We start from the raw sequence: 27,168 nt of genomic DNA, 5'->3' as shown, positions 1-27,168 counted from the left end.
ATAAAGAGAACTAAATGTTGTTGTGAGTATAAGTGGCTCTTTTTTTAATGGTGGGGGGGGGGGGGTTATTACGAGACAGATAAATTAATATTGTTAACATTCTTGACCAACCAATAAATGTTCATGGTGAACCTATGCTGGGACCACCATTTGATTGAAGGGGTCATAGTCCAATCACAAAGCAGACACTTTTTGCTCAAGACACAACTGACAGGGCATTCCACCAATCAGATGGTTCCGATGGGCGGTCCTTATCCTGACGGTAACGTCTGTGGTCTCTCTTGTACGCGCTGGTTTAGACAAGCAGTATGGCGGAAGAAGAGAGTGAATTAGAGTTAGACGGGTTTAAGAAAGAACTGGAGACTTTGTTGAAGACTAGTGCAAGCGACGAACGCGGACTCCAGAGCAAGACATACTGTGAACGATTCTGTGAGGTAAGATGACAGGCTGGATGAAAGCGTTTCCAAGCTTTTTATAAAAAAGCAAACAGAGATGTGCTAACCAGTGTTAGCAGTATGTCAGCAGATTCCCCTCCCCCAGTGTATAGCCACCGTGAGCCAAAATCACACTGTATTTTACCTCAGCAACTACTGGTGTCTTCAGAATACCGCAGGGGTAGATCTCAACAGGCCGGAAGTTCATTTTAATCACGATTAGTTAAACACGGGCTGTCACTTTCTTTCAGTTAGCTTCATTAGCCTGGTATGTGGCTAACGGTTAGCATTCCTAAGTTGCACTGCGAAAGAGCAGATTATACACACTTGTTTTATTTGCCAGCGATTTTATGAAACAGAAAACGGACCAACCCAGTTTCATAAATCCTTATGCGCAACTATAGGGTGTTAAATGATAGAATAACTCGATGCTGTCAGTGTTAGCAGTAGTTGATGTCTTTTTAACCAGTCCCTGCAAAGGCTGGTTTAAAATCGTTGGTTTGTTCCCAACAGTTACTAAGCAGCTTTTCATTTCTAATGAATTTGTTGCCAAGTTAATAATCCATCCTTCTTTCTGTAAAAATAAACTTTTTTTTATGGTGGTTTGCCGAAGTTTGATTGACAGTTCCAAATTTGTATCAGTAAGTTCATGTACTGTCATTGAATGCTAGTGTCTTCCATGACTGTAAACAAACATCAGAAGTCGCTTTACAGTAATGTTTTCTGGCTTTAGGAGCACATGGTGATAGCAATATATTCTGTCAATATTTTATTTTTCTATTGATTCTCTCTTTTTGTTTTATTTTAGTTGGTGGTGGAGCAAACCGGACGATGGCAAGTGCCTCTTCCCCAGCTTCAGGTGCTGCAGAGTGCTCTGTGCTCTTTTGTCCATGGTGTTGCATCATTCCCTCCAGAGTGTGAGCATGTACGCTACACACTGCGAAGTCTGGCCCTGTGAGTATATACTTCTGATTTTGCCGTTTACATCTTACTTAAAGAGGTCATATGATGCGATTTCAAGTTTTCCTTTCTCTTTGGAGTGTTACAAGCTGATTGTGCATAGATAAGATCCCTGAAGTTGCAAAGACTAAAGTCTCAAAACCAAAGAAATATTCTTTATCAAAGTTAAGACTCTGCCACGCCCCCCTAAAACAGCTCGTTCTAACACGCCCCCACATATCTACCTCACTATGTGGAAATATTTGCATAATGCAGCCCAAATGTACACGCAAAGAAGGAAGGCATGGTTTCAGTAACCGCAGTTAGTGTTGAAGCAGCATGTCAGGGAGACGCTGTGTGTTTCTAGGCGAAAGCAAAAGCACTTTATTTGGCCTTCCGGAAGTAGATGCATTTAGGAATCTTTAAGATTACTTACAACAGAACAGCAATGCATTTTATGGACGACCGTTTGGTGAACCTAGGAGAGGAGGTAATTCTGACTTTGCTATGACAATCTGGCGCTTCTGAATCAGCTACTGTTTTGTTATTAGTTGAAGTATTTGCTATTGACTGTTCAAATGCGGAGTTTTGCGCAGCGTGTGTGCCAATCAGAGCAGACTGCGCTTGTCGGAAGAAGGGACTTTGTAGAAAACGAAGCGTTTGAGAGAGGCGGGGCATAGAGGACCTACAATAATGTACAGTATTTGAAAAATGTGTTTTTTGAACATTAAAGCATGTCAACATATTCTGTTACACCAAATACACAAAATAATGATCTTTATAAAAGCATCATATGACCCCTTTAAAAGTGCTGTGAAACTTTTAGGAAGTAGAACACGCATTTAAGTCACCAGACTGTAGTTGTGTACTCCCCCCTCATGTCATTATTAATCTGTGTGACTTTATTATTATTATTATTGACATTTGATATTTTGAAGAATGTTGGTTACCAATCAGACTGAGATATTTGTCAAAATATCTTTTTTTTTTGTTCCACAGAAGAAAGTAAGTCACAAGTTTGGAATAGGGATGTGCGCGATGACTAATTTCTTGAACGTTTAAACCGAGATTTTGTAACCAACTAGTCTAACAAACCCCCAGATTTAAAATATCTTTCTTAATGAATCATACAGTCAAATTTCATACTGAATGCTGATGGAAAATAGGTTACATGCATGCAGTGTGCGTGCCTTGCTTTATAATCAATGTATATTAAACTTAAGAATTCATTTAATCAATGTCAGCTAATTTAGACATGAATTTGTCGTTTATTAAAATAAACTGAATCTCTGTCATACTGGTATTGTCCCTCATAACCAGTAGTATAACAAGCCTATAAGCAAGGTTAATTGTTATATGCCATTTTGACAAAGCCTACAAAACTGTTTGATTGTGTTTTGTGCATTTTGTGCAACAGGTTGTAAAATAAAATAATTACGAAATCACTTTTTTTGTTTTTCCATTTGCAGAAGTATCTTCGAACTGCTGTTGTTCTTTGGAAAAGATGAATTCATTGAGCGTCCTTTAAAAGGCATTCTAGACTCATTCCAGGTAACCGCATTACCTCAGTCCTATTATTCTTGGGTGAAGCATCATGTTGAATTCTGCTTACTGGACTTTCAGTGCTTATCGTGTTGTGTTACTCATGTTTCCATGTAAATGGTTTGATGTTTTAAAACTGTTTTTCTGCTCTATTCTAGGACTGCTATGCAAGCCTGGTAAGACACCAGAATGTTTACCTTCTGCAGGTTAGACATATTATTAAAGATGGAGGTCCTTGGGCAAACCCTGTTCTTGAGGCCATTCTCAAGGATTCAGAACTACCACAAGAAGATGGTCAGTCAATCAAGCTTTTGTTTAAAAACCGTCTATCATCAAGTGATCTATACCTTGCATTTCATAAACTGTTAAAGGGGTCATATGACGCGATTTCAAGTTTTCCTTTCTCTTTGGAGTGTTAACAATCTGTTTGTGAATAGATAAGATCCCTGAAGTTGCAAAAACTGAAGTCTCAAACCCAAAGAGATATTCTTTATAAAAGTTAAGACTCGTCCCCGCCTACCTAAAATGCCTCATTTAAACACGCCCCCACATGTCTACGTCACAGTGTGGGAAGAGGACGAGGACTGTTTCCTGGGAGAGTAGACTACAATGCCGGTGTTCTGACAAATAATGCTGACTCGCAGCCTGTAAGTACGTTTTCATATTTAAAGACTTTGCCACTGACTATTCAAATGCGAGTTTTGAGCAGTGTAGAGCAGTGCTGGTTGTTTGTCGTTTCTCCGATCACAAATGCAGACATGGGTTTTATGTTTACGCGGCGCAATGCAACACGTAAAAAGACAGTATAAGTCATTATAATCCGTAATTATGTCCCCACTGGATGCAACAAATGCCTTGTTTGTAATGGGTTTTATTGGTTTTGTCTCGTCGTGCCGGGACATGGCATCACAGTATGGTAAGGGGCGTAACATTTTCGTTACACGCTTGAGGTATTCGGCCAATCGCAACGCACTGGATAGCTGGCCAATCAGAGCACACCTCGCTTTTCAGAACGATGAGCTTCGTAAAAATCAACGCATTTCAGAAAGACGGGGCATAGAAGAGCAACAACAATAATGTACATTATGTGGAAAATAATGTTTTTTTTTAACCTTAAACCGCATAAACGCATTTCATTACACCAAATACACAAAATAATGTTATTTTTTTAGCAACGTCATATGACCCCTTTAATGGAGTTGATTATTACATGAGTAGTTATTTATTGTTTTTGTTCACAGTGGACAAATATCTGAGCTCAGAAGTATCCATTTTCTTTGAGCTACGTGTGCGTTATCTGGTGGCATGTGAGAGGCTTCCGGAGGCATTGACACTGACAAGGAGATGCATCAGGCACTCTGTTGTAGGGAGGCATCTCTATTTCAAGCAAGCCTACCTCATCTGCCTTTGGAGAGCTTCTCTTCATGACCGCTTGTACAAGGAGGTAAGAGAGAAATTATTTAATTGATCGTTTCACCACATTTGGTGTGAAATAGAATGCATCATGGTATGCGTGTTTTGGGTGAACTGTCCCTTTAAAACAATTTTAATTTTGTTATGTTAACATAAAATCGCAATAGAAACCACTAAAAAGAAAGATGTACAAAAATTTAAAACATTAAACTGACATTATAATTTTAGAGTATTTTATTATTTTTTTTTAATTACAACAGAAGTACTAGGGGCACATAGGCCCTTGAAGTCAAAAAAGATGAGAGCCATTGAGTTTGGTGTCCATATCAAGTGTGTCTTTTTCCATTGAGCTTAAGTAAAATTAATAGTTGTATATTATGTATAATTCAAACTTTTTTTTCATCTTGCTCATTTGCAGTATCTGGACAGTGTAACACCCAATATGCTTTGCAAACAAGTGGTGCAGAAGACTAGAATGCCTTATTTATAATTAGCAAAGCATAGATGTGGTGTAAATAAGAGACTTAAAGGGATAGTTCACCCAAAAATGAAAATTTTATGTTTATCTGCTTACCCTCAGGGCATCCAAGATGTAGGTGACTTTGTTTCTTCAGTAGAACACATTTGATGATTTTTTAGTCCAACTGTTGCAGTCTATACAAAGTCTATGAGTGTAAAAAAAACATGCACAGACAAATCCAAATTAAATCCTGCGGCTCATGACGACACATTGATGTTCTAAGACACGAAACGATCGGTTTGTGCCAGAAACTGAACAGTATTTATATAATTTTTTTTTTACCTCTAATACACCACTATGTGCAACTGCTTTGAGCGCGTACGCGCACGGCTTCCGGTGCGTGAGATGTGTACGCGCTCTGGCGTAACCCCGTGAATGCACACTGGTGTCCTCGTGGGTCCAGGAGGGGTGCGTAGAGGGACTCCCGTGCCGCCAGAGTCGTGAGCTGCCGGACCCGCAGTCCAGACGAGAACCGCACCTGTTACACGGCCGTCGGGCAAGGATGCTGGGCCGTCTAGTCCCTTCAAGCGCCGTGGGCAGAGAGAAGGACGAAGCCGCTGATAGAAGCCGCCGCCCCTCGCGTCCCGGACCGGAGAGGGGAGTGCGTGCGACCGCCGGACTCCGCCCCTTCCTGACCACTGCCCTTCCCTTCACGAACCCCGCAGCACGACGAGGACACCAGATCCCCTGTTTATTTTGGACACTTGATTCCCTTTTTTCTGGACACTGTTTATTTTCTGTTAATAAACGGTGTCTGTCGTTTGCTCCTCCCGCGACAACACACCCATTAACATACACATCTCACGCACCGGAAGCCGTGCGCACGCTCAAAGCAGTTGGACATAGTGGTGTATTAGAGGTAAAAATTTATATAAATACTGTTCGGTTTCTGGCACAAACCGATCGTTTCGTGTGTTGGGACATCAGTGTGTCGTCACGAGCCGCAGGGTTTAATTTGGATTTGTCTGTGCATGTTTTTTTTACTCTCATAGACTTTGTTACCATTGCCATCCATTATAAGACTGATGGACTCCAACGGTTGGACTTAAAAATCATCAAATGTGTTCTACTGAAGAAACAAAGTCACCTACATCTTGGATGCCCTGGGGGTAAGCAGATAAACATCAAATTTTCATTTTTGGATGAACTATCCCTTTAATGTGCAGAGCTGGCTTCGTTGATTTATAATGGCAACGTTCTTGAAAGTCTAGAACTCTGCACATAGACAGTCAGTGAACTGAGCTGGGCTGAAACAGTTAGGTGTATGACAAATAATTTATTTAAAATGTTTAGTCCTTGAACATGGAAAGCAGAAATGTAGTGTCTAGAAATTTAGAGGGATGTGTGCCACAAGCAGGATAGAGCCCATCTCTTATCAGAACCCATCTCCCATCTCTCATATCTTCATGTTCCTCCCAATATTCTAAAGCAATTGATACTGTAAATGGTCAGAAAAGCTAATGATAGTTTTCACACAAGCAAGACGTTTAAATTCGATGTTGAGCTGCCGGGGAAAGCAAAACTGAATTACCAGCGGGTGTGAAATACTCTGTAATAGGGAACCCTGCACATGATATGTGGAAAAAATAGATATTAATAATTTGTTCCCACAACTTTTTCATTTATTCCTACAATTTATTAGTTGCCCCAACAACTCAAACATTACAAACAGCTCTTATGGGTCTTTAAAAATTAAGGCATGTCTCAACAGGTAAAAGTAGGCTACTTTCAATAAAACGTTCCAACATAATAGGAATACTTTTAATGAAGTTTAGCTTACCTGTTGAGTAGAAAATCTGCAAGTAGTTTGTAACGAGACCCAGACATTCCATCAAATTTCTCCATCCTGTAATGGACCCCATTGTTCGTGTCTGTGTATTTTGGCAAAATGAATTGGTACAACATGGCAACAATTTAACTAAACTGAGGGAACAAATTAACAATTTATGGGAAAGAATTCTTAATTCAGTGGAACTGCAGTGGGGTGGTTGTCACACAAACTATAGAACTGTACAATATCACATTGTGTTGACTTAAGTTTTAGTGGTCTGTTCATGTGTAGGATGGTAGTGTGTTTGTATATAAACATGGCAGACACTTAATGATATTAAAAAGGTCAAAATATGGGTGATGATTTTTGTTAAAATATTGGAATATAATGAACAATGTCATAGATCACACTATTGTTTTCTTTTCTAAAGATGGCAGACATCGATGGGAAGGATGCTGTAGAGAGACTCTGCATGATGGAGAATGAGGAGAAAGATGAGACCGTTTTGATGCTGAGTAAAGGCTTCCTATCTCAGAAGCTCCAGATTGGAGATCTGTACTACCTTTGGTGCGTCTCTCAAGCTCTATGAACATTTACAAGGGGAATTGTGTTCAGTGTATTGCCCCTTTTTCTAGCATTCAGTATTTTTACAGTCATTGTATCAACCTGACCAGAAGATAGAATTGAAGGTGCAAAGGATCATAGTCTTATTTCTTGCTGTATTTTTTATTTATTTTTTTATTCCCATTAAGGGATTTGGTCTTCATATGGAGCAGACTCTACCTGCGATTGAACCTCTCTAAGCAGGGATTCCTAGAGGAATGCAAAATAATGATTCTCTCAGCCACCAACATAAAAGCGATTTTCCCATTTATGAAGGTGATTTTGGCAGAGGTAAGATATTATTTTGTCATCAGTTTACTCTGTGTATTAAATATGTAATCGTAGACGTAGATAAAAAAAAAAATGAAACAAACCACCATATTTCAATATTTATAGTATCACAGTGTTTATGTAATGTTCTTTTCGGTGTCTTCTTTTGTTGAAATGACCACGGCAATAACATTTGCGGTTTTATTTTTCAGCTTGGAAAAGATGGCCTGGGGTTTTGTGTGGAACTTTGTGCACGGGCCTTGCAGACTGACCTTAAAAATGATACAGTCACCAAGTCTCTTATCTACAAGACCATTGCATACCTACTCCCTAATGACCTTGAGGTCTGTAGGGCTTGTGCACTGCTAGTTTTCTTCATAGAAAGAACTGTTGAGTCATACAAGAACGTGTTCCTTCTATATACTCACCCTGATCAAGAGTACCATGCAGACACCAGTCTTGTGGGTAACAGTGTACGCTTTGAGGCTCTCCAGATCCTGAAAAAAGACCTGTACTTTGACCCTGAGTTCTGTGAAACAAACCACCATATTTCAATATTTATAGTATCACAGTGTTTATGTAATGTTCTTTTCGGTGTCTTCTTTTGTTGAAATGACCACGGCAATAACATTTGCGGTTTTATTTTTCAGCTTGGAAAAGATGGCCTGGGGTTTTGTGTGGAACTTTGTGCACAGGCCTTGCAGACTGACCTTAAAAATGATACAGTCACCAAGTCTCTTATCTACAAGACCATTGCATACCTACTCCCTAATGACCTTGAGGTCTGTAGGGCTTGTGCACTGCTAGTTTTCTTCATAGAAAGAACTGTTGAGTCATACAAGAACGTGTTCCTTCTATATACTCACCCTGATCAAGAGTACCATGCAGACACCAGTCTTGTGGGTAACAGTGTACGCTTTGAGGCTCTCCAGATCCTGAAAAAAGACCTGTACTTTGACCCTGAGTTCTGGAGCCTTCTCAACATTGAAACAAACTGTCTGAAGCTGATGAGCGATATGGTTGGTAAAGCAACTTTACGTGAAATCATGCAAAGGGACAAGTGGATGCCAAGCTACTGTGTGAAAGGATATTGTCAGTGTTACGCAGACACTAAAGCAGAGAAACATACCAATCAAAAACACCAGGAAGTGGAGTCAGTGAAAACGTGGGTAAATTCTGCCTCAGGGGAAGCATCCTCCAAACCTCCAGGCAAAAGGCGGGGGAGGAAGCCAGGGACACAGCTTGTAAAAGATTCACTGGCCTGTCCAGTTCGGCGTTCATTTAGGCAATTGGACTTGGCAAAAAATCATGCCAGGCAACTTAATAGTAGACGCCAGAGACTCCTTTCCCGGCAGACAGAGATGAACACTCTGAAGCGCAAGGGAAGGAAACCACAATGGCTTTTGGACCAGTTAGCTGCCCGAGCAGAAAACAGTGAACCTCAACAAGACAAGAAACCAGGAAGGAAACCAAAGCAGTCAAATCTTTTAAAAGATATTTCAGTTGAGGAGCCATTAAGTGAAATAACAATGAAATTGTCCTACCCTGATAATGAAGTTGACCTCTCTTCTGATGTCCAGGCCTCACTGTTTTCCTCGGAGACCTTTCAAATGACTGAAAGCAGTACTGACAAAACTGCATCTCAAGAGAATTTGAAATGGCCTTACAGTGCTACGTCTCTTATCGAGTTACTATCAGAGTCTATTCCATGTAGGAAAAAAGACTTCAGGGTCAGGGAGGAGATTGTTTTCTGGGAGCAAGGCCTTTCTATGGTTCGTAAATTCCACACATATTCAAGACCAGTTGAATTAGAAGGAATATCAGTCGACAGTTTACCCAAAGATGAAGTTAAGGTGGACCATAATGAATCCAAACAAGAAAGACAGTCTGATGAGCAACAGTGTGAACCGGCAGAGAGCCTTGGAGCTTCTTCACAGATTAAGAATGCTGTAGAAATCAAGGCTACACCAATCCCAGTTATAAATGAGGAAGTATCCACTCCTGTTGAAGCCATTCTAGAGCCAGTTAAAGAATTAATTGAACATTCAAAAGTGAATGAGTTATCAAGTCCCCAAAATGCAAACACCAAATATCCAGACTATGGTCCTTACAGTCCTATTAGTCCTCCAGAAAATACTAATTTTGATCTTCCACCAGAAGTGAAAAATCTTACCACAGCTGACGCCATTCCTGTACCTGATAGTATGCCAGATAACGTGACAGGTCTTCGTGAGGATGCTCCTCCAGTTCTCACTGAAGTGACTATGCTCCCTGATGATACAGCGGCTACTTTGAGTGAAAGTGAGATTGCTGCTACTTCTAAAATTGTGCGTGAGAGTACGGAGATGCCAGTGCTGTCACCAAGACCTGATGAGACCTCACCGGAAATGCACACAGCTGTTGATGGTCTAGTCCCTGATCTTATGCCCCCAAGTGATGCAAGATGTCAGCTTTCATTTAACTGCAGCCTTTGCAATAAAGAAACCAAATACCCATACATTCTACGGCATGCAATGTGGGTAAATTCTGCCTCAGGGGAAGCATCCTCCAAACCTCCAGGCAAAAGGCGGGGGAGGAAGCCAGGGACACAGCTTGTAAAAGATTCACTGGCCTGTCCAGTTCGGCGTTCCTTTAGGCAATTGGACTTGGCAAAAAATCATGCCAGGCAACTTAATAGTAGACGCCAGAGACTCCTTTCCCGGCAGACAGAGATGAACACTCTGAAGCGCAAGGGAAGGAAACCACAATGGCTTTTGGACCAGTTAGCTGCCCGAGCAGAAAACAGTGAACCTCAACAAGACAAGAAACCAGGAAGGAAACCAAAGCAGTCAAATCTTTTAAAAGATATTTCAGTTGAGGAGCCATTAAGTGAAATAACAATGAAATTGTCCTACCCTGATAATGAAGTTGACCTCTCTTCTGATGTCCAGGCCTCACTGTTTTCCTCGGAGACCTTTCAAATGACTGAAAGCAGTACTGACAAAACTGCATCTCAAGAGAATTTGAAATGGCCTTACAGTGCTACGTCTCTTATCGAGTTACTATCAGAGTCTATTCCATGTAGGAAAAAAGACTTCAGGGTCAGGGAGGAGATTGTTTTCTGGGAGCAAGGCCTTTCTATGGTTCGTAAATTCCACACATATTCAAGACCAGTTGAATTAGAAGGAATATCAGTCGACAGTTTACCCAAAGATGAAGTTAAGGTGGACCATAATGAATCCAAACAAGAAAGACAGTCTGATGAGCAACAGTGTGAACCGGCAGAGAGCCTTGGAGCTTCTTCACAGATTAAGAATGCTGTAGAAATCAAGGCTACACCAATCCCAGTTATAAATGAGGAAGTATCCACTCCTGTTGAAGCCATTCTAGAGCCAGTTAAAGAATTAATTGAACATTCAAAAGTGAATGAGTTATCAAGTCCCCAAAATGCAAACACCAAATATCCAGACTATGGTCCTTACAGTCCTATTAGTCCTCCAGAAAATACTAATTTTGATCTTCCACCAGAAGTGAAAAATCTTACCACAGCTGACGCCATTCCTGTACCTGATAGTATGCCAGATAACGTGACAGGTCTTCGTGAGGATGCTCCTCCAGTTCTCACTGAAGTGACTATGCTCCCTGATGATACAGCGGCTACTTTGAGTGAAAGTGAGATTGCTGCTACTTCTAAAATTGTGCGTGAGAGTACGGAGATGCCAGTGCTGTCACCAAGACCTGATGAGACCTCACCGGAAATGCACACAGCTGTTGATGGTCTAGTCCCTGATCTTATGCCCCCAAGTGATGCAAGATGTCAGCTTTCATTTAACTGCAGCCTTTGCAATAAAGAAACCAAATACCCATACATTCTACGGCATGCAATGTGGCATCATCGGATTGACAGAAAGTGCATGTTCTGTCACAAACGCTACACTCGTGGGCGCAGCCCGTCAGTGCATTTTAAAGTGCACATTCAGGAGCTGAAAAAGTCTAATGGGCTTTTTAATGAAAATATTTGTGTGAAGGCCACTGAGACCACCTTGCGATGTGCCCAGACAAGAGTGTTTAAACGTGTGAATCCTGCCGTGCAGAATAGGTTGAGAAACATCAAAATGAGGTTAAACTGTACTTTGAACATCACAAATTTGCACAGGGAAGGGCAAAGTTCAGAGCCTAGGGAGAGATTGCGGACAAGGTTAGTTAAGAATTCAGATCCCCCAAGTACATTGGAAGAAAAAAAGAAGAAAGTTTGCAAGATGAAGAGAAAACGTATACGGAGTGTTTTAGCAAAGAGATCTCAGTCCATAGATGAGAACAAAAAGTTTTTCAGAATGGGACTAGCAAAGAAGAGAGCAAAGACTATGCAAACACTAACTCCAGATGACAACCATACAGATACCAAGGGCAACTTGGCTCATAAGGTAAATGGAGTGACCAGAAAGAGAAGAAAAGTGAAAAGTGAGCCTGAGGCAAATACCCCTGATGAAAAGGTTCAGACATTACCACAGGACAGCAAAGTGAAAATCGAGAGTGTAGAAAGTCAGAAAGACAATGTCAAGACTGAGCCTGAGAATATAGAAGTAACAAAAGACAAGAGCAAATCAAAAATGAAAAGAAAAGATAAAATGCTGGACTCTGGGCTGAAAAAGAAGAAGATTACTCCTGGAGATCAAAAAGAGGATGGAGAAGATGTAAAGAGGAGGAAGATGACAAATAGCCTGGAAGGCAGTTCTGAGAATCAGGAACCCAAAGACAATAATGCTGAATTTAAGGAAATAAATCCAAAGGGGCATAAAAATGGGACTCAGCCAAAGCCCAAACAGCCATCCACACCATTCCAGGGGAAAAGAACTGGAGCATCTACGCATGTCAGATGCCCTGTGGAGATATGTACATTTAGTGCAAAGTCAATCCTTGTCCTTTCACATGTGCTGTCTCACCACCATGGCGACAAAAAGGCGCTTTTGTTCTTTTTCAACTTTGGAAAGGAAAAATGTATTTTCTGTTGCAGAAAGTTATATAACCCTCAGCATTTTTTTGACCATGTGATATGCCACAGAGGTGAGCTGAAGTTCCCATGCTACCATTACGGCTGCAAGGAGAGGTACCAAACACGTATGGAGCTTAGCGAACACATGTCAGGCCATCATCCGTTGAGAGCATCGTGCTGCTTTCCTGGCTGCTCTATGCAAGTTGAGAGCAGTATGCTCCTCTATAGGCATGAAAAAACTCATTATCGACTCGATACAAATTTGGGAAAAAAATCATTCCCCAAAGAATCTGACCCAACAGGGGGGCATGGAGTCCCTCGAAGCCTGGAAGATAGTATGGAAGCACCACCAAATTCTTCAGTCAGTCAACAAATTCTGGGTACAGCCAGTTTGAAGGGCCCAGCAAATCAAGATGATGATGGAAAACCTTTGGTCCTCAATAAAGGTTCTGTAAACTACAGTAGCAAGAACCATAGTCTTGTTAATGGGCATAGCGAGTGTGACAAAGTTGTTCCTCCCAAACCTTCAGATCCAGTCGCTAAAGAGCAGGAACCACCAGTTTTAGGAAAACCTGTAACTAAACAATTCATTCGACCTCTTCCCTCAGCCTATCTGCATGAGTCTTACATTAGCATGCCAAAACGTAGGAAAGAACCCCAGGTGGGCTCAAAGTTATTAGGCTCTGTGTCAAAGCCTGAAAAACTGTCAGCGAGGCAGCGTTGCTCTCGATGTTTTCAGTCTTTCAACAGTGAGGAAGAGCTGCAGACACATAAAGACAAATGCACATCCCTCTTTGGTTTTGATTCGGATGATGAAAGTAAGTACCTTTTTTTATTGTGTCTTATTTTTATTGTATTTTTTTTTTTATTGTTAAATACTTTTGTTTTTGTTTTCAACAGGTGCCTCCTGAATTTGGAGAAGCAAGCCTCTCTACTGAGAAAATTGCTAAATGCTGCTGTAGGCAATCGGCGTTCTTACATGTGTGCTTAACATCTTTTTCAGTGTCTCAAAACAGAACTATATCAAGAACTACATGGGAAATTAATTTTCCCTCGGTGTAGTCTTGTATAACTGATCTGCTGCTTTATTTCGGAGCGAAGGTCTGTTATCTCTTCATATAAAAAAAAATCTGATATCGATTTTTTTCAAAGTCTTTTGAGACTTGGGACTGTTTTTTTTAAAGAAAATGAATAAGTTTGTCTTTCTATAAAATGCACAACAGCTGCATTTTCACTCTGTCATCACTTCATGCTACAGAGCTTAGCCTGTTCTCTCATTTTTTGCTTGTCTTTTCAATTCCTGGATATAAGAGGCCACCAAGGACCATGACACTACAAGAGGAGTTGGTCTGTCTTTATGGCCAAGGTAAATACCTTCTCTGCAAGTATGGTGGTTAATGAAAGGTTTAACTTGGCTGTTTTGTGACAATGGGTCCGGTGTTTTACCAGTGTTGCATAGCGCTTTATGAGCAGAAGTACTGGGTGGAAACTCGTAGGCCACTTCAAGTATTGCAAGCACATTCTAAATATGTTCTTTTATTATTTTTAAAAGACTTGATATGTGAACCTTTGTAAATTGTTACTAATTGCATATTTTGCAAATATCATTAACTTGCTTTTAAGTCAGTGGACACTTGGGAAGAGTTAAAGACATCATGTCTTTAAATGAAGAACTTTGACTTCGGTTGAGAAATCCTAAAGAACTGTCAGCCTATAACTGGTGCTGCTGGAAAGGCCTAGTCTTTTAAACTACAGATTCTCCTATTAATGGAGGAGTGTATATGTGCCACAAAGCCTCATTGAACATTGTCGTAACATATTCTAAATGACTTCTCTTTAAACTCAAGAAAATTGTAAGGGGAGGACTAATTTGTGTCTCAAACAGAGGCATGTTTAAAGCTGTTCCATTAATGAACAGTAACGGTCTTATTTATTCTTTTTTTTTTGTATCTTCTGTAAATGTTTGAAGAGTTTAAATGGTGTATGATTGGGTGACTGGGTTTATATATCAAGAGCTTTTTTGTCCTGATTAATAAACAAATTTGAAGGGGAGTTGAGGTTGTTGGTTTATTGTAAACAGTCAGGATTCGTTGTGTTGTATGTATATCGTTAGCACTGTACTCAACGTGATGCTTTAAATGTATTTACAGTTTGTTGTGTGGTGAAAATGAGCTACAGTTTGCTGCGTCTCCGTCCAAGGGAGGCGCTGTTCACTCTTAGGTTAAGTTAATCATAGTTGTTGCCAAGTCAAGGTTTTCTGTACTGAGTTTTTCGGGACACTTTGATCGACACGGACTACTTTAAGTGTCTTTGTGTAAAATAAACTGTAAGCTGTACGAGTGAAACCCACGCTGAAAGCTTAAAAGAATAGGTTTATACATATTTTCCTTTTAGTATACATTATATCATATAATACATAAACACTTGGCAACCCCGACCCTCGACGTAATCGCGGCTGCAGCCATAGCAGCCACATTCAGCTTGGTCAACAAAGCGGACACCTAGCGAGCTAACAGTTCTCCCAATACAATTTCAGCGAAAAACGGTATAAAATTGAGAGTAAACAATTTCCGAGGACCGGTTTAAAAAGGAACACATAGTTAGTATCTAATTAGATTTTCCTTCTAATGACATGATATGTAATTTCATAGTTTCATAGATCGTATGTAGCTACCCAGTATTGGCTAACTGTTTAGCCTTTCAGTGAGGCTGCATTGATTCGGGTTGCGAGCAAAATGAAACTAAACTGTATGGTCAGTATTGTAAACGACAGTCTGCTAATTAGACGATGCGTATTAGTTGGCAATTTTTAGATTATTTTGCTCTTATTCTCAACTAGAAAACATAAAATGTCTGTACTCAAATCTTTACGAATCACTCGGATAGGCAGATAAAAGCGTGCTTGCAGATAACGGGTTGATTGAAAACCCAAAGATAAGAAAATCAGCCAGGAACTTTAGTAATCAGCCAAAACGGCTGTCATGAAATAATAAATCCCAGTTCAAGCACTTGGGGTGAAATGTTCAATCTGATGGCGAACTGCTGTAATTGGTTGAAACGATGGAAAGAACCTGCAAGGTGAGTGTCTACTACTTTCATCTCATGCTTGTGTCATAGAGACTGGAGTATTTAGTAACTTGTTTCTGAGCAGAACTGTCAGTGAACTCTTATGTTGTACAGTTTCATATATGTTATCAATATTTGTACAGTGGTCCCAATAAGCCACTCTTAAAGGAGTCATATGACGCGATTTCAATTTTTCCTTTCTCTTTGGAGTGTTACAAGCGAAGATCTGTAAAGTTGCAAAGACTAAAGTCTCAAAACCAAAGAGATATTCTTTATAAAAGTTAAGGGTCAACCACTCCTACCTAAAACGGCTCATTCTAACACGCCCCCACATATCTACGTCACTATGTGGGAAGATTAGCATAACACCGCCCAAATGTTCACGCAAAGAAAGAAGGCATAACTTTTATTCTCGCTGTGGTATTGTTGCCGCCGCCGCCATGTCGTGAAGGCGCTGTGTGTTTCGTTGTGAAAGCGAAACTACTTTGTTTGGTCTACCAAAAGAGGACGATATCTGCTTCGTCATGCCTGGAGTTGATCCGTGCTGGTCGCTGAGGAAATACTTCAACTTTGCTCTGTCGATCGCCGGATCGGCTTTCACCGTGGACGAAGCGGAGTCCAGACCGGGGTCGTCACATGTGGTTGCCGCAGGCATCACAATATGGTAAGGGACGTAACATTTCCGTTCACACGTTTGAGGAATTCGGCCAATCACAATGCACTGGATAGCTGGCCAATCAGAGCACACCTCACTTTTTCAGACCGATGAGCTTTGTAAAAATCGACGCGTTTCAGAAAGGCGGGCATAGAGGAGAAACAATAATGTACAGTATGTGGAAAATAATGTCTTTTTTGAACCTTAAACCGCATAAACACATTGCATTACACCAAATACACCAAATAATGTTCTTTTTAGCAACATCACATGACCCCTTTAAAATTGCCATAGGTGATTAGTTTTGACCTTTACCTGTGCGACTGTCCTCTTTATGTTTTCATTGTGTTTTATTTATGGCAACAAAAATTCAACTCGGCTTAAGAATGTAATGATACACGAAGTACCTCTACTTAATGTATCACCTCTACCTCTAATATTTACTATTATTTTCTATTGCAATGTGAAGTGCAGTGTGTAACACTCAAAATGCATAATAGAAAATATTAATTGGCATGTATTTTAAAGGAATCGTTCTCGAAATTTGACGAGATTTTAGGCATATTGACAGCCTTAGTTACCTTTCACTTTTAATGAATGAATGAAAAAAAAGACGCAATGAAAGTCAGTGGAACAACATTGTTTGGACAATTTTGTAGGTGAAATATTGCTTTAAAAAGACAGCACAAGTAGTCAAGCAAAATATAATGCGAAGTGTAACAATACATATGCAGTTCAAAGTTCTGTTCACTTTCTGGTGAAAGTTAATGAAACTTGACAGGAAATGAATTAACACATCCCCTATAAATGTCATTTCTAAGAAAGGACAACTATAATTTATTTGCATATGCCACATGGTTTATCTGATGCTGTAATATTTTTGCAGAGATCCATGATTCATGCATTCATACTTGCTCTTGTAAACATAAAATATGACTGTTAACTTTCAGTAAAAACCTTATTGAAGATTGTAAGTTTGTGTGTGTATGTGCGTGACAATAATCAGGACAGACTTTGAACATATTTTGCTGCAGTGTTATTTTATACTTGTATTTGTATTGGTATTTACTAGTGTTAGCCTAGTATTTGTTAATATTTTGAATTAGCTTATATTTTTATATTTTCAGTATTCAAGTTAAAAACTAAAATTTTAATTTAGTTTTAGTCACGTTATACTTTTGGCATTTTCAATCGTTTTTATTTACATATATTTCTATTTAGCTTTAGTAATTTGAGTACTTCAAATTTTACTTATTTTATTTTAGCTAGTTGCCAAGGCAAAATTTTCAAATTTTTTAAGGTTTTCAAAGTTTAACATTTTACATCAATTTTTTTTTTACAATTTTAGTTAACAGTTATGCTGGTGACAAAGGTATTTGTGCCAATTGAATTATTTAGTACATTTTCCACACAGTAGGTTCGTCTTTTCTCATGAGGTTGCATTAGATCTGGTTTCATTTTCAGTTTTAGTATTCCCTCTTTCTGCATTCTCAGTGTTGATTAGCAGCCTTACCTGCACCTCTCACTGTACATGTTTGAACATGACTCACAATTAGACAAAGGCTTAAATCCAAGTGTTAAATATCTGATTACTCGCATCACCTGCTGTGCCTGAAACAAGATGTTTGATAAGCCTAAATCTGGGTCAGTTGGTTGATCATACCTAAGATCGGTCTGCGTAAAATGAAGAAGTCAGACCCAAAAGTGCCAGTGATGTTACAGAGACTCTTACTCTCTGCTGAGAGCTTCTGGGACCAGAGGTGACAGCAAAGTCTCTAAGTTATTGTCTTAATTTCATTGGCTGAATGTAGTGTGTCCTCTGGCACCCTGTCACTGATCTTGTTTGGTAAGTCGAAATCCCCAGCAAATCCCTCAGATACAAAGCTGACCAGAGGCCAGGAAAGACAAAAGTGTGTGTGTAGCGACAATAACAACCGAAGTCAAGGGAAAGCTAGCTGTCATCTTGATCTATTCCCAGTCTTGATGAAGGCCTCCTGGTTGCAGAGAACTGTCACCTGGATAGTGCGCTTGATGTCCCTGCGGCGCAAGTGCCGCAGTTAAGTAACTGTTTGTGTGTGTGTGTGTGTGTGAGTGCATCTGTTTGGTAGCTGTATGGACTTTAGCTTTGTGTTTTCTTATGTGCATTTGGTGGTGGCTGCAGGGTTTGTTTACGCCGCCTGGCATTTATGTTCGTCTGGCATTTCTTTAGAATTAAGCATAGGTTGTTGATGGTAAGCAGAAATCCCATGTCAATTCAGGATATTTGTGTTACTCTACAGATGTCTTATTATGCCTCTTAAGCCTCCACTGGAAGCCTTGTAGTTTAAACAGCTGTGACTCCACAGCCCCGAACAGATCATCATTGAACTTACTGAATATTTTTGACGTCATTAGTGTAGGAAAAGGCCACATTATTTACTTTGTCTTTTTGTGCATGGTATTCTGAATCATTTTCTTTATCCCTGTGTGCTTTTGCCAGTCATGAGATGATGCATTACCACACGGCTTAGGTTGTCTTAGCTGACAGCTGTTCATAACTTAATGTCAAGTTTTATTAAATGTCAAAAAGTTTGAAGCTGCCTGCATGAGCTCATTAATGAGCGCACTTGAGTACACATTTTCCGTGATTTGCATTTTTTTAAATTTCTGTATTAAAAATCTTTTTGATATTTTTGGGGACATAAAGTAAAAAATAAAAAAAAATCAGGGTAATACATTTGTTCTTATATCAAAATGAAATGATAAAAAAAGTTGATTTAAAATAATGAAATTAATGAAAATAAATTAATATTATGTGATTTGGCCTAAACTTTTATTAATATTTCTTAGGAAATAAATATAGTTCAGATAAAATATAATGTGGTGCAACTCCACAGAAACATTGAAATGTTGAAAAAGCTAGTGATTAAAATGTAATGAATATAAAATATTTGTAACCTTTTTAAAAAAAAAAACAATAAAGGTATAATGAACATTTTATTACTTTTTACTTGGTGGTTACAACACGAGTTATTACTTTAAACCTTTACATTTAAATAAACTTTTCTTGAAAATTTAATGAAGGTTTTTTAAACACCAATGTTGATACATTTATCTTATTCCACCACCCTGTGCACACCTTGACAGTTTTGTGTGGTCCAGCTCTTCTAGCAGGAAATAATAGTAACTGACAGAATTATTTAAATGATACACCTGTAAAAAGACCTCAGCACAAGGGGGCCCATTCTCAATTTTCCCTGGTGCCTGAGATAATAAAGCTATTGATGTGAAGCTATTGAGCCTTCAATTGGCTCCTTGTTCTTGTTGGTATTTGGTAATTATACCAACACCACAGTGTTGGATTCTTCACTTGTCTCATAATTTTTAAGTCAGTTACATAAAAATGCAGATTGGTTTAATTTGAATATGAAAATTAAGACTCATTACCCCTTGGCTAACTGCTAGGTTGTAAGCCATCCTAGGCGTATATGACTTCCTTCTTTCAGATGAATCCAATCGGAGTTATATTTAAAATTGCCTTTGATCTTCCAAGCTGTTTAAAGGCAGTCAGCGGGTGTTGCAGTTCATCAGTCCAAAAGAAGTTAAATAAAGTGCATCCATCCATAATAAAAAGTGCCTCACACGGCTCCGGGGGGTGAACAAAGGCCTCCTGTAGCGAATTGATGTGTTTTTTAAAGAAAAATATCCATATTCAAAACATAATAATCACTTTAATCTAGCTTGCACCAACAGTTGTACACGGAAGCAGCTCCAGGAGAATGATGTAAGATGTCGGCGTTGCGCATGTGCCGGTGAGTCTTGTGAAAACCAACGTTTGTTTACAGGAGTTTTGTACAGGAAGCAAAGTTCCCTTACTTTAGCAAAGGAAAACCAGTCTCCTCTTGGCTTATATCGAAATCCTCCGACACTCTTCTTTACAAATCCTCGTTTTGAAATTAGTGACCGTTGTTTTGTTTTGATCTCTCCCCTGCACTTCCGCGTTCGTCACTTATGAGCGGCTCATGCGCAATGCGTCCTACGTCATCCACCCAGAGCTGCTTCCGTTTACATTCCGATTAAATTGATTATTACGTTTTAAATATGGTTAATTTTCTTACAAAAACGCATCGATTCGCTACAGGAGGCCTTTGTTCACCCCTCGGAGCCGTGTGAGGGACTTTTTTATATTATGGATGGATGCGCTTTATTTCACTTCTTTTAGACTGATGCACTGCAACACCCACTGACTGCCATTAAACAGCTGAGCAAAGACAATTTTTAATATAACTCCGACTGGATTTGTCTGAAAGAAGAAAGTCATATTACACCTAGAATGCCTTGAGGGTGAGTAATTCATGGACTAATTTTCATTTTTGGGTGAACTAAAATTACTATTGTAAAATGTAAACTACTATTGTTTAAGGCACAATTTTAACATCGAGACTAAGTTTATGCAACTGGCCTTAGACCTACCAAAACTGTATCAGCACAGCAGCAAAAACCATGATGAAGTTGGAACTGCTTAAAACCGCAGAGCTATGTTTGTAAAAGGGAGAATAGAAGAAAGCTCAGAACAGAATCCTTGGGAACACCCATTTTTAAATGGTTGCTGATAATGTTTACAGCCCTCCCTCGCCAACATTGCCTGCCTGTCAGAAATACGAAGGGGTTTAGAGCGAAGACCTTGAGTTTGCTGATGAGCCTGGAGACTTTGATGAATGTCAAGCTGTAATCAGTGAAGAGCATCCTTACATAATTCCTGCTTGTAGTCCAAGTAGAACAGGGCGGTGTGCAATAAATGTGCAATACATCATCTGTATATCTGTTGGGGTGTTAGACAAGCTGCAGTGGGTCCAATTAACTGAGGGAGTGAACAGCAGATGAAGTCCTTGACTAAATATATCGTGTTAAGTGTGCTAATAAGTCAAGAGTGCTCTTTAACACAAGGCTAATTATTCAGTCCACCTCAAGTGCAGACCTCAGGTCATTTGTTTGTGACAGCTTACCTAGTGACCTGCACACCTAGTGACCAGCTCTTTCCTTCTTCTAATTGGCTTGCAGACTGGCTAATAAACAGGACCAAGATGGGGCATTGGCTGAAGCAGATATCATTGAGAACCTGTCATTGGAGAAGCTTGTCAACGAGAATAAATGCCTCTGTCAGATTGTGAGTTAATATTTCAACACAGTTTATATTTATCAGAGTCTAGTTTGAGTTTTTAATCAAAGAGGAAACCCCAAGTCTGATTTTTTCTTTCTTTCTTTATTGTTTACTTTTAACAGGTTCAAATTTAATCAAACTCATCACATTCTTTTGGCAGAGATGTTGCAAACCATTCATATAAAACTGAGCTAAACATTGTTTCCTCTACTCTCAGGAACCCTGTTCTGCAGTGCTGGGTTATGGTAAGAAGGTTGACAAATCCATCAAGAATGGCCTTAACTGGCTCCTGAATAACATTGCCAAGGACTACGAGGCAATTTCAGAACGTGTGCAAAAAGATACAGCTGAGCAGAAGGCTCAGGAAGAACAAGACAAGAAGGAAAGAGCAGAGAGAGTCCGGCGGATCAGAGAGGAGAGGTCAGTGAGCTGACAAGACTTTTCACTCAGATTATCATGCTGATCCCTCTTTTCCAGATATGTCAGGAGCAGTGTTGGGCAGTAACGCATTACTTAGTAACGCATTACTGTAATTTGATTACTTTTTTAGTAACGGAGTAATTTAACGCGTTATAATTTTCAAAATAGTAATTAGAGTATAGTTACAAGCCGAGGTCTCTATGCGTAACTGCCGCGTTACATTGCTGACAGAATGCAGTGTTTTATAATCTAGAGATTCTATATCTAGCGTTTCTTTTTCTTTCTTTTTTTTTTGGTCATAATTTTTAATCTAAACTCAATCCTCTGGTGTAAATGGTAGATTTCTCTCTGGTGACATATGTCAGACTTCTCTGATCTTTTAGTCTGCTTAAACCTTGCCCCCTCGATCAACTGACTAAAAGCTCACAATCATTTGAATATAAGAGGGCTCAGAACAGAACCCTGGGGAACATCCATTTTTAAATGGCTGCTGATGATGTTTGCAGCCCTACCACCCCACATTTTTTGTTAGTTTTTTTCGATTATCTGTTTCTGTCAGATGTATGTCACAATACTGAAGAAACGACCTGTCTCTACTTCCGTTTCTTCATTACTTTACAGTGTTCAAAATGCAAACAACAGTTTGATGACGATGTTTTTTACTGACAGAGACAGACAGGAGCGAGAAGAGGCAGAGCAAGAAGGAAGGGCATTGAAAGAGGAGGAGCTAGATGATGTCAACATGCTCAACCCATTCCAGCCAATAAACAATGTTTTTAATGAGGTTAGTTATCACAATGTTTCTTTTAAATGCACGTTGGATGAAATCATTAAGATATAAATACTAAATTCATATAAAAATCCCAGAATGAAGACAGATTAAACAAAGAGAAAGAGATGCAAAGACAGAGAGAAAATGGCGAGCTGGGCAGTGTGCAAGAACCGACAGTCCTTCAAGATGAGGAGGATGATGAAGATGAGGAGGATGAAGAGAGCGAGAGACAGACCACGGAGAGCACAGAATCAGGTAGAACCTCTTATTCCTCAAAAGGGCTCCATCACACCAAGAGTAATAAGTGGGTAAAGGTTTATTATATTATTGTCAGTTCATTTTCAAATACAAGCTTTTGCTATTATAATGCATGAAGAACCTATTTACCTCTGCAATTTCTTGGAGTGGATGAAGTGATTTCAATGTCTCTGTCACCTTTGATCAGGAGCAGTGGACCAGACCAAAAAGAAAACTAGGAAATTACGATTGAAACGTAAGCACAGAGTCGACCCTCTCAGAGTGGAAGAAGCAGCACCCAAAAGCCCCACTCCTCCTCCCTTACCAGGTAGGAATGTGTCTTTTACAACTTGTTTCTCAGACAACGGTCTTTAGTCTTTACACTGAGGACCTTTGTCAGTGATGTCCATTTGCAATAGGTATAAGCATTCCTTTTAAAGACACACACACACACACACATTTGAAAAATAGTTGAGGCCAGGGGCTGAGCTACAGCAGAAAAAAACTGTACAACACAAGCACAGGAGCACTTTATATTAAACGCTTCAAAGAACGCCATAAGAATACAGTTTAATGTGGCCTCATTGCCATGCCAGCTGCTTTAACAGATTGCTTGTGCTCATTGTAGTTTAAAGGTTTTCATCAAGACATACCGTACATAGTACTGTTATGTAACATGATAATGTAATATTACAGTTTTTATAATGCAAATATTTCCATTTTGTAAAACAACTAATTCTTGTACCATGCATGTAGCTGTAGTCATTAAACTTTAAATACTTCTGATATTTCATAGGCTGCACATGAATGCCAAGAGGTGTGCAACACATGCATGCCAAAGGGAGTGCAATCAAATGTTGTTGTACATGAAGTTTAGGTTTTAAATTACCCATAATAATTGAAACCCAATAAAAATAAAGAGCACCCCATTTATTTTCCCATTAAGACAAAATGCTATAATGAAAGTGTGCAAAAAAATCTATTTTCCAAACAATGTCATTACCGAAATACACTATGATATAATAATGATTGATATATTAGAGCTGTCGGGACGGATTTTGCAGGAAATTGCATGCATACATAATTTCCCCCGTGTGAGTCACGTCAAATCTGTACACAGAAAAATGTAGCTCCAGTTGTAAAAAGGTAGCTCTAGTTGTGGTTAGTGTACTTGTATATCTGTATAATATACAATTAGTATTAGATGTCCTGTATTCATATGTACACTGGTGCTTCGAGACACATTCATCTGTGCAGAGGAGCAAAGCCAAAGCTCAACCAAAAAATAAAAGGCATTCTTCAGGAGGAACATGCTGTTTTATTATTTAACCCGTAAAAGTTACATTGTGTAGCTTTAATATAACGACAGGAAAAAGCATAGTAAAACACTGTTATGTTCAGAAGAGGGAATGTGTGTGTTCATGTGGAACATTCTACATCTATTTGCATTTTGCAACTTTTTTTTTGATAGCATATATTATTAATACTTAATTTAACCTAATTAAGCAGATTATTAATTATGCATTATAGTAAATTGCAGGCCTGCTGTAAACACATTGCAGTGGTGTATATGTTCTGCAGCACAAGACTTCAGGGACTTTCTATCATTTGCTGTTGGATTTTCATAGTCAAATGTTTGCAAGATTTGTCTCGTTTTAACCACCGATTTGGCCTAGTTTTTCCTTTTGTTGCTTCATGTTAATGACTCTCAATAACTCTTTAATAACTTTTCTTTGTTTTAGTTGGATGGGCTACTCCTAAAGTTTCTAGGCTCCCCAAACTTGAGCCTCTTGGAGATACAAGACATTCTGGTAATTGTTGGTTCATTGCCATCTGTCTCCTGTCCAGCATGTCAACCAGCAAGCGCATCACTAACTTTCTTTTCCCCCCTATTCTGTTTCCTAACCATGTAATTGTCTCCCATCATTTTGTTTTTAAAGCTTTTTTTCTCTTCATCCATACAGCAAGCCTCAGCCACATCCTTCCTGTACAATCATCTGTCAAAAGAAATACCACAACCATCCACCTTGATACTGTGCCTAATAAATGCTACTAGCATGATCTCCTTAGCACCTCACTTCCTTAGCTGTGGCTAATGTGTGTAATTTGTTTTCCTGATGCTTACAGGAAATATTTTGGGCATTCTGAATGCTGCATGTAATGTTCTATGTCCTCTTCTGAATGTTAAACCAGGCAGTGTGTCATTTTGATCTATGGATTTAATTATGTAGTGTAACCTTTTAGTAAGTAGACGTTAGTTGATCCTTTTTTTTTTAAAAAGGGCATTGCTGACCTAAATCTTTTTTTTTTCCATTACTCTCTTTCATTGGCAGATTTCTATGGCAAACCTCTCCCACCTGTAGCAATTAGGCAGAGGCCGAACAGCGATACTCATGATGTAATTTCCTAACACTACCTCTGCTTCCCCCCTGACTGGTTTACAATTCTCAAGGGTCCCAACCAATCAAAGTATTGTTTTGTTCTTATCTTCAAGCACGGGCAGTGTAGCAAACTATGCAGATTGCCCATAAGTGAGGAACTGATACCCAATCGACAAACCCAGATGGATCACATGACCTCAAGCACCGTCTGAGATGGGGGACAAGGACATTCACTGTTCAGATAATGTGCTTAAATTTAAAACGGTTCAGTGTTTTACTTTCTTTAGAGCTGTTTGTCTTATTTTGATCAAAATACTTAAAATCAGTATTACTAGACATTTGAAACTCAATTGAGACTTCTTTTGTGGAAAATATATCACAGACCTATTTTTAAGAGAATTGAAATGTATTTAAATACATCAAAGTTTAAATTTGTGTACTTGAAATTGTACAAAAATGTTTTTATGGGATGGTCCACATGCATATCTTAAGCTCTTGTGCATATATAATGTGCAGTTAATTGTGACACACTTTGCCTTTAATGTATCAGATGGTCTTTTTTTCTAAGCAGCATTTATAGGTTTATACACTACGCTGTCTTAATTTTGAGAATGACATTCATACTCTCAAATAGCACCAGCAACATATACAGAGATCGTGAGAAGGTGAACTTTTGAATGTGATGTGAAATGTTTGTGCAAGCTCATTATTGAGTTTGAAACAGCATTTTATTTTCACATACAGTACATCTTGCTTTAATGGAGCAAAAGATTCTGAAAGATGATGAGTATAATTTCGTGATTTACAGATAAGAGATTCCACTGTAGGTGTAACAATGGTCAACCTCCAATATATATACATATTTTAATGTATGATGTCATATATTGTAAATGCTGCTTGCATATTTATTTGATGCTATTGCCATTTTTTTATATATTTCACATTGCTTGTTTTGTTTTTTATTTTCCCCCCCACACTAATATTTAGTTGACGTTTCATCAAGTTTGCTCTGCTTTCAGTACCTGCTTCTTTTGTACCCAGTTCACATTTAATATGAATGTCAAATTAAATATATTATACTAATTTATATTTCTACTCAGTTATTTATTTATTTTTTATTATTTTTTTTATTGCAGAGAACGGGAACATACAGAAGAATAAGCATACATCACATAATATCAGCCACAAAAATAAAAATAGAAACAAAGCACAAAAAAATAATAAAATAAAGATAAGATGGCCATCATCTAAACATGATCACATGAAGAGATCAAAGGCAGAGCAAATCCAAACAGTCCTTATAGCTTTCTTATTAGTAGATACTGAAATTACATTCAAATAATTTTCCATTTCTTTTAGGAAGACAGAGAAGACCGGTTTACAGTTGGAAAATGTGCATTTGTGAATGTGAAATTTGCTTAGAAAAAATATTAAATTAGTAACAAAACAGATATTTTCGTTTGTGGGGTCTGAGTTATAATACCCAAATATAATGTTTCTCATATGTACTGAGAAGCCTGGCAAAATCTTACACTTGACTATCACACCAATATCATCCCAAAACTCCTGAGTGTAGTGACATGACCAAAATAAGTGTACCACCGCTTCTTCAGAATTCGAACAAAAAGAGCATGTTAGCTCGATGTCAGATTTCAATCTTTGTATAAACTTCTTTACAGGGTAGACCCTGTGTATGAACTTAAAATACATTTCTTTCACTTTGTTTGTGAGAAAGAATTTTTGCTGTAGAGACCAGATTTTTTTTCCCAATTAAGGTTAACAAACAAAGTATTCCAAAAGGAAATCACAGGTGGAACAGAAATCAGATTCTAAAGAAAAAAATATCGTATTTTATCATTTTTGGCTTTCGACTCAGAGAAACTATTTCAACTCAGTCATGTTCACTCTCACTCAACACATCTCAGTGTCACATTTTGGAAGAAAAAAAAAAGCATCACCCTCTGCTGGTAGATGCCCTAACTACACCATCATGGTATCATGGGTTGTTTTCAACTAGGCAGCTGAACTGTGTG

The 27,168-nt window shown here is 38.8% G+C and overlaps 2 protein-coding genes across 2 annotated transcripts; both read left to right on the top strand.

Moving 5' to 3' along the window:
- Positions 1-296: 296 nt before the first annotated feature.
- Positions 297-14,510, top strand: LOC107598746 (uncharacterized). Its single transcript, XM_016290175.1, has 10 exons — positions 297-434; positions 1,243-1,388; positions 2,843-2,924; positions 3,074-3,209; positions 4,157-4,359; positions 7,050-7,186; positions 7,372-7,513; positions 8,143-9,694; positions 11,003-13,282; positions 13,365-14,510. Exons 1-10 carry the CDS (start codon positions 309-311, stop codon positions 13,373-13,375), a joined length of 4,815 nt encoding a protein of 1,604 aa, XP_016145661.1. The 5' UTR covers positions 297-308; the 3' UTR covers positions 13,376-14,510.
- A 985-nt stretch (positions 14,511-15,495) lies between these two features.
- On the top strand, positions 15,496-26,562 carry LOC107598772 (ADP-ribosylation factor-like protein 13B). Its single transcript, XM_016290206.1, has 8 exons — positions 15,496-15,542; positions 21,226-21,331; positions 21,543-21,745; positions 22,415-22,529; positions 22,613-22,772; positions 22,963-23,082; positions 24,497-24,565; positions 25,088-26,562. Exons 1-8 carry the CDS (start codon positions 15,496-15,498, stop codon positions 25,162-25,164), a joined length of 897 nt encoding a protein of 298 aa, XP_016145692.1. The 3' UTR covers positions 25,165-26,562.
- Positions 26,563-27,168: the final 606 nt, after the last annotated feature.

Source organism: Sinocyclocheilus grahami, unplaced genomic scaffold, assembly GCF_001515645.1.
Source record: "Sinocyclocheilus grahami isolate Dianchi unplaced genomic scaffold, SAMN03320097.WGS_v1.1 scaffold255.1, whole genome shotgun sequence".
Taxonomy (NCBI): domain Eukaryota; kingdom Metazoa; phylum Chordata; class Actinopteri; order Cypriniformes; family Cyprinidae; genus Sinocyclocheilus; species Sinocyclocheilus grahami.
The sequence above is the reverse complement of the archived record's forward strand: the minus strand, read 5'-3'. Positions and strand labels throughout refer to the sequence as shown.

What these genes read in the sequence shown, in the direction of transcription:
- LOC107598746 (XM_016290175.1), top strand. Translation starts at nt 309, where the DNA reads ATGGCGGAAGAAGAGAGTGAATTAGAGTTAGACGGGTTTAAGAAAGAA. An exon ending in ACACTGCGAAGTCTGGCCCT is followed by an intron (nt 1,389 to 2,842) that starts GTGAGTATATAC and finishes TTCCATTTGCAG; the next exon opens with AAGTATCTTCGAACTGCTGT. An exon ending in TGAAGGTGATTTTGGCAGAG is followed by an intron (nt 7,514 to 8,142) that starts GTAAGATATTAT and finishes TTTATTTTTCAG; the next exon opens with CTTGGAAAAGATGGCCTGGG.
- LOC107598772 (XM_016290206.1), top strand. Translation starts at nt 15,496, where the DNA reads ATGGCGAACTGCTGTAATTGGTTGAAACGATGGAAAGAACCTGCAAG. An exon ending in TAAACAATGTTTTTAATGAG is followed by an intron (nt 22,530 to 22,612) that starts GTTAGTTATCAC and finishes TAAAAATCCCAG; the next exon opens with AATGAAGACAGATTAAACAA. An exon ending in TGGAGATACAAGACATTCTG is followed by an intron (nt 24,566 to 25,087) that starts GTAATTGTTGGT and finishes TTTCATTGGCAG; the next exon opens with ATTTCTATGGCAAACCTCTC.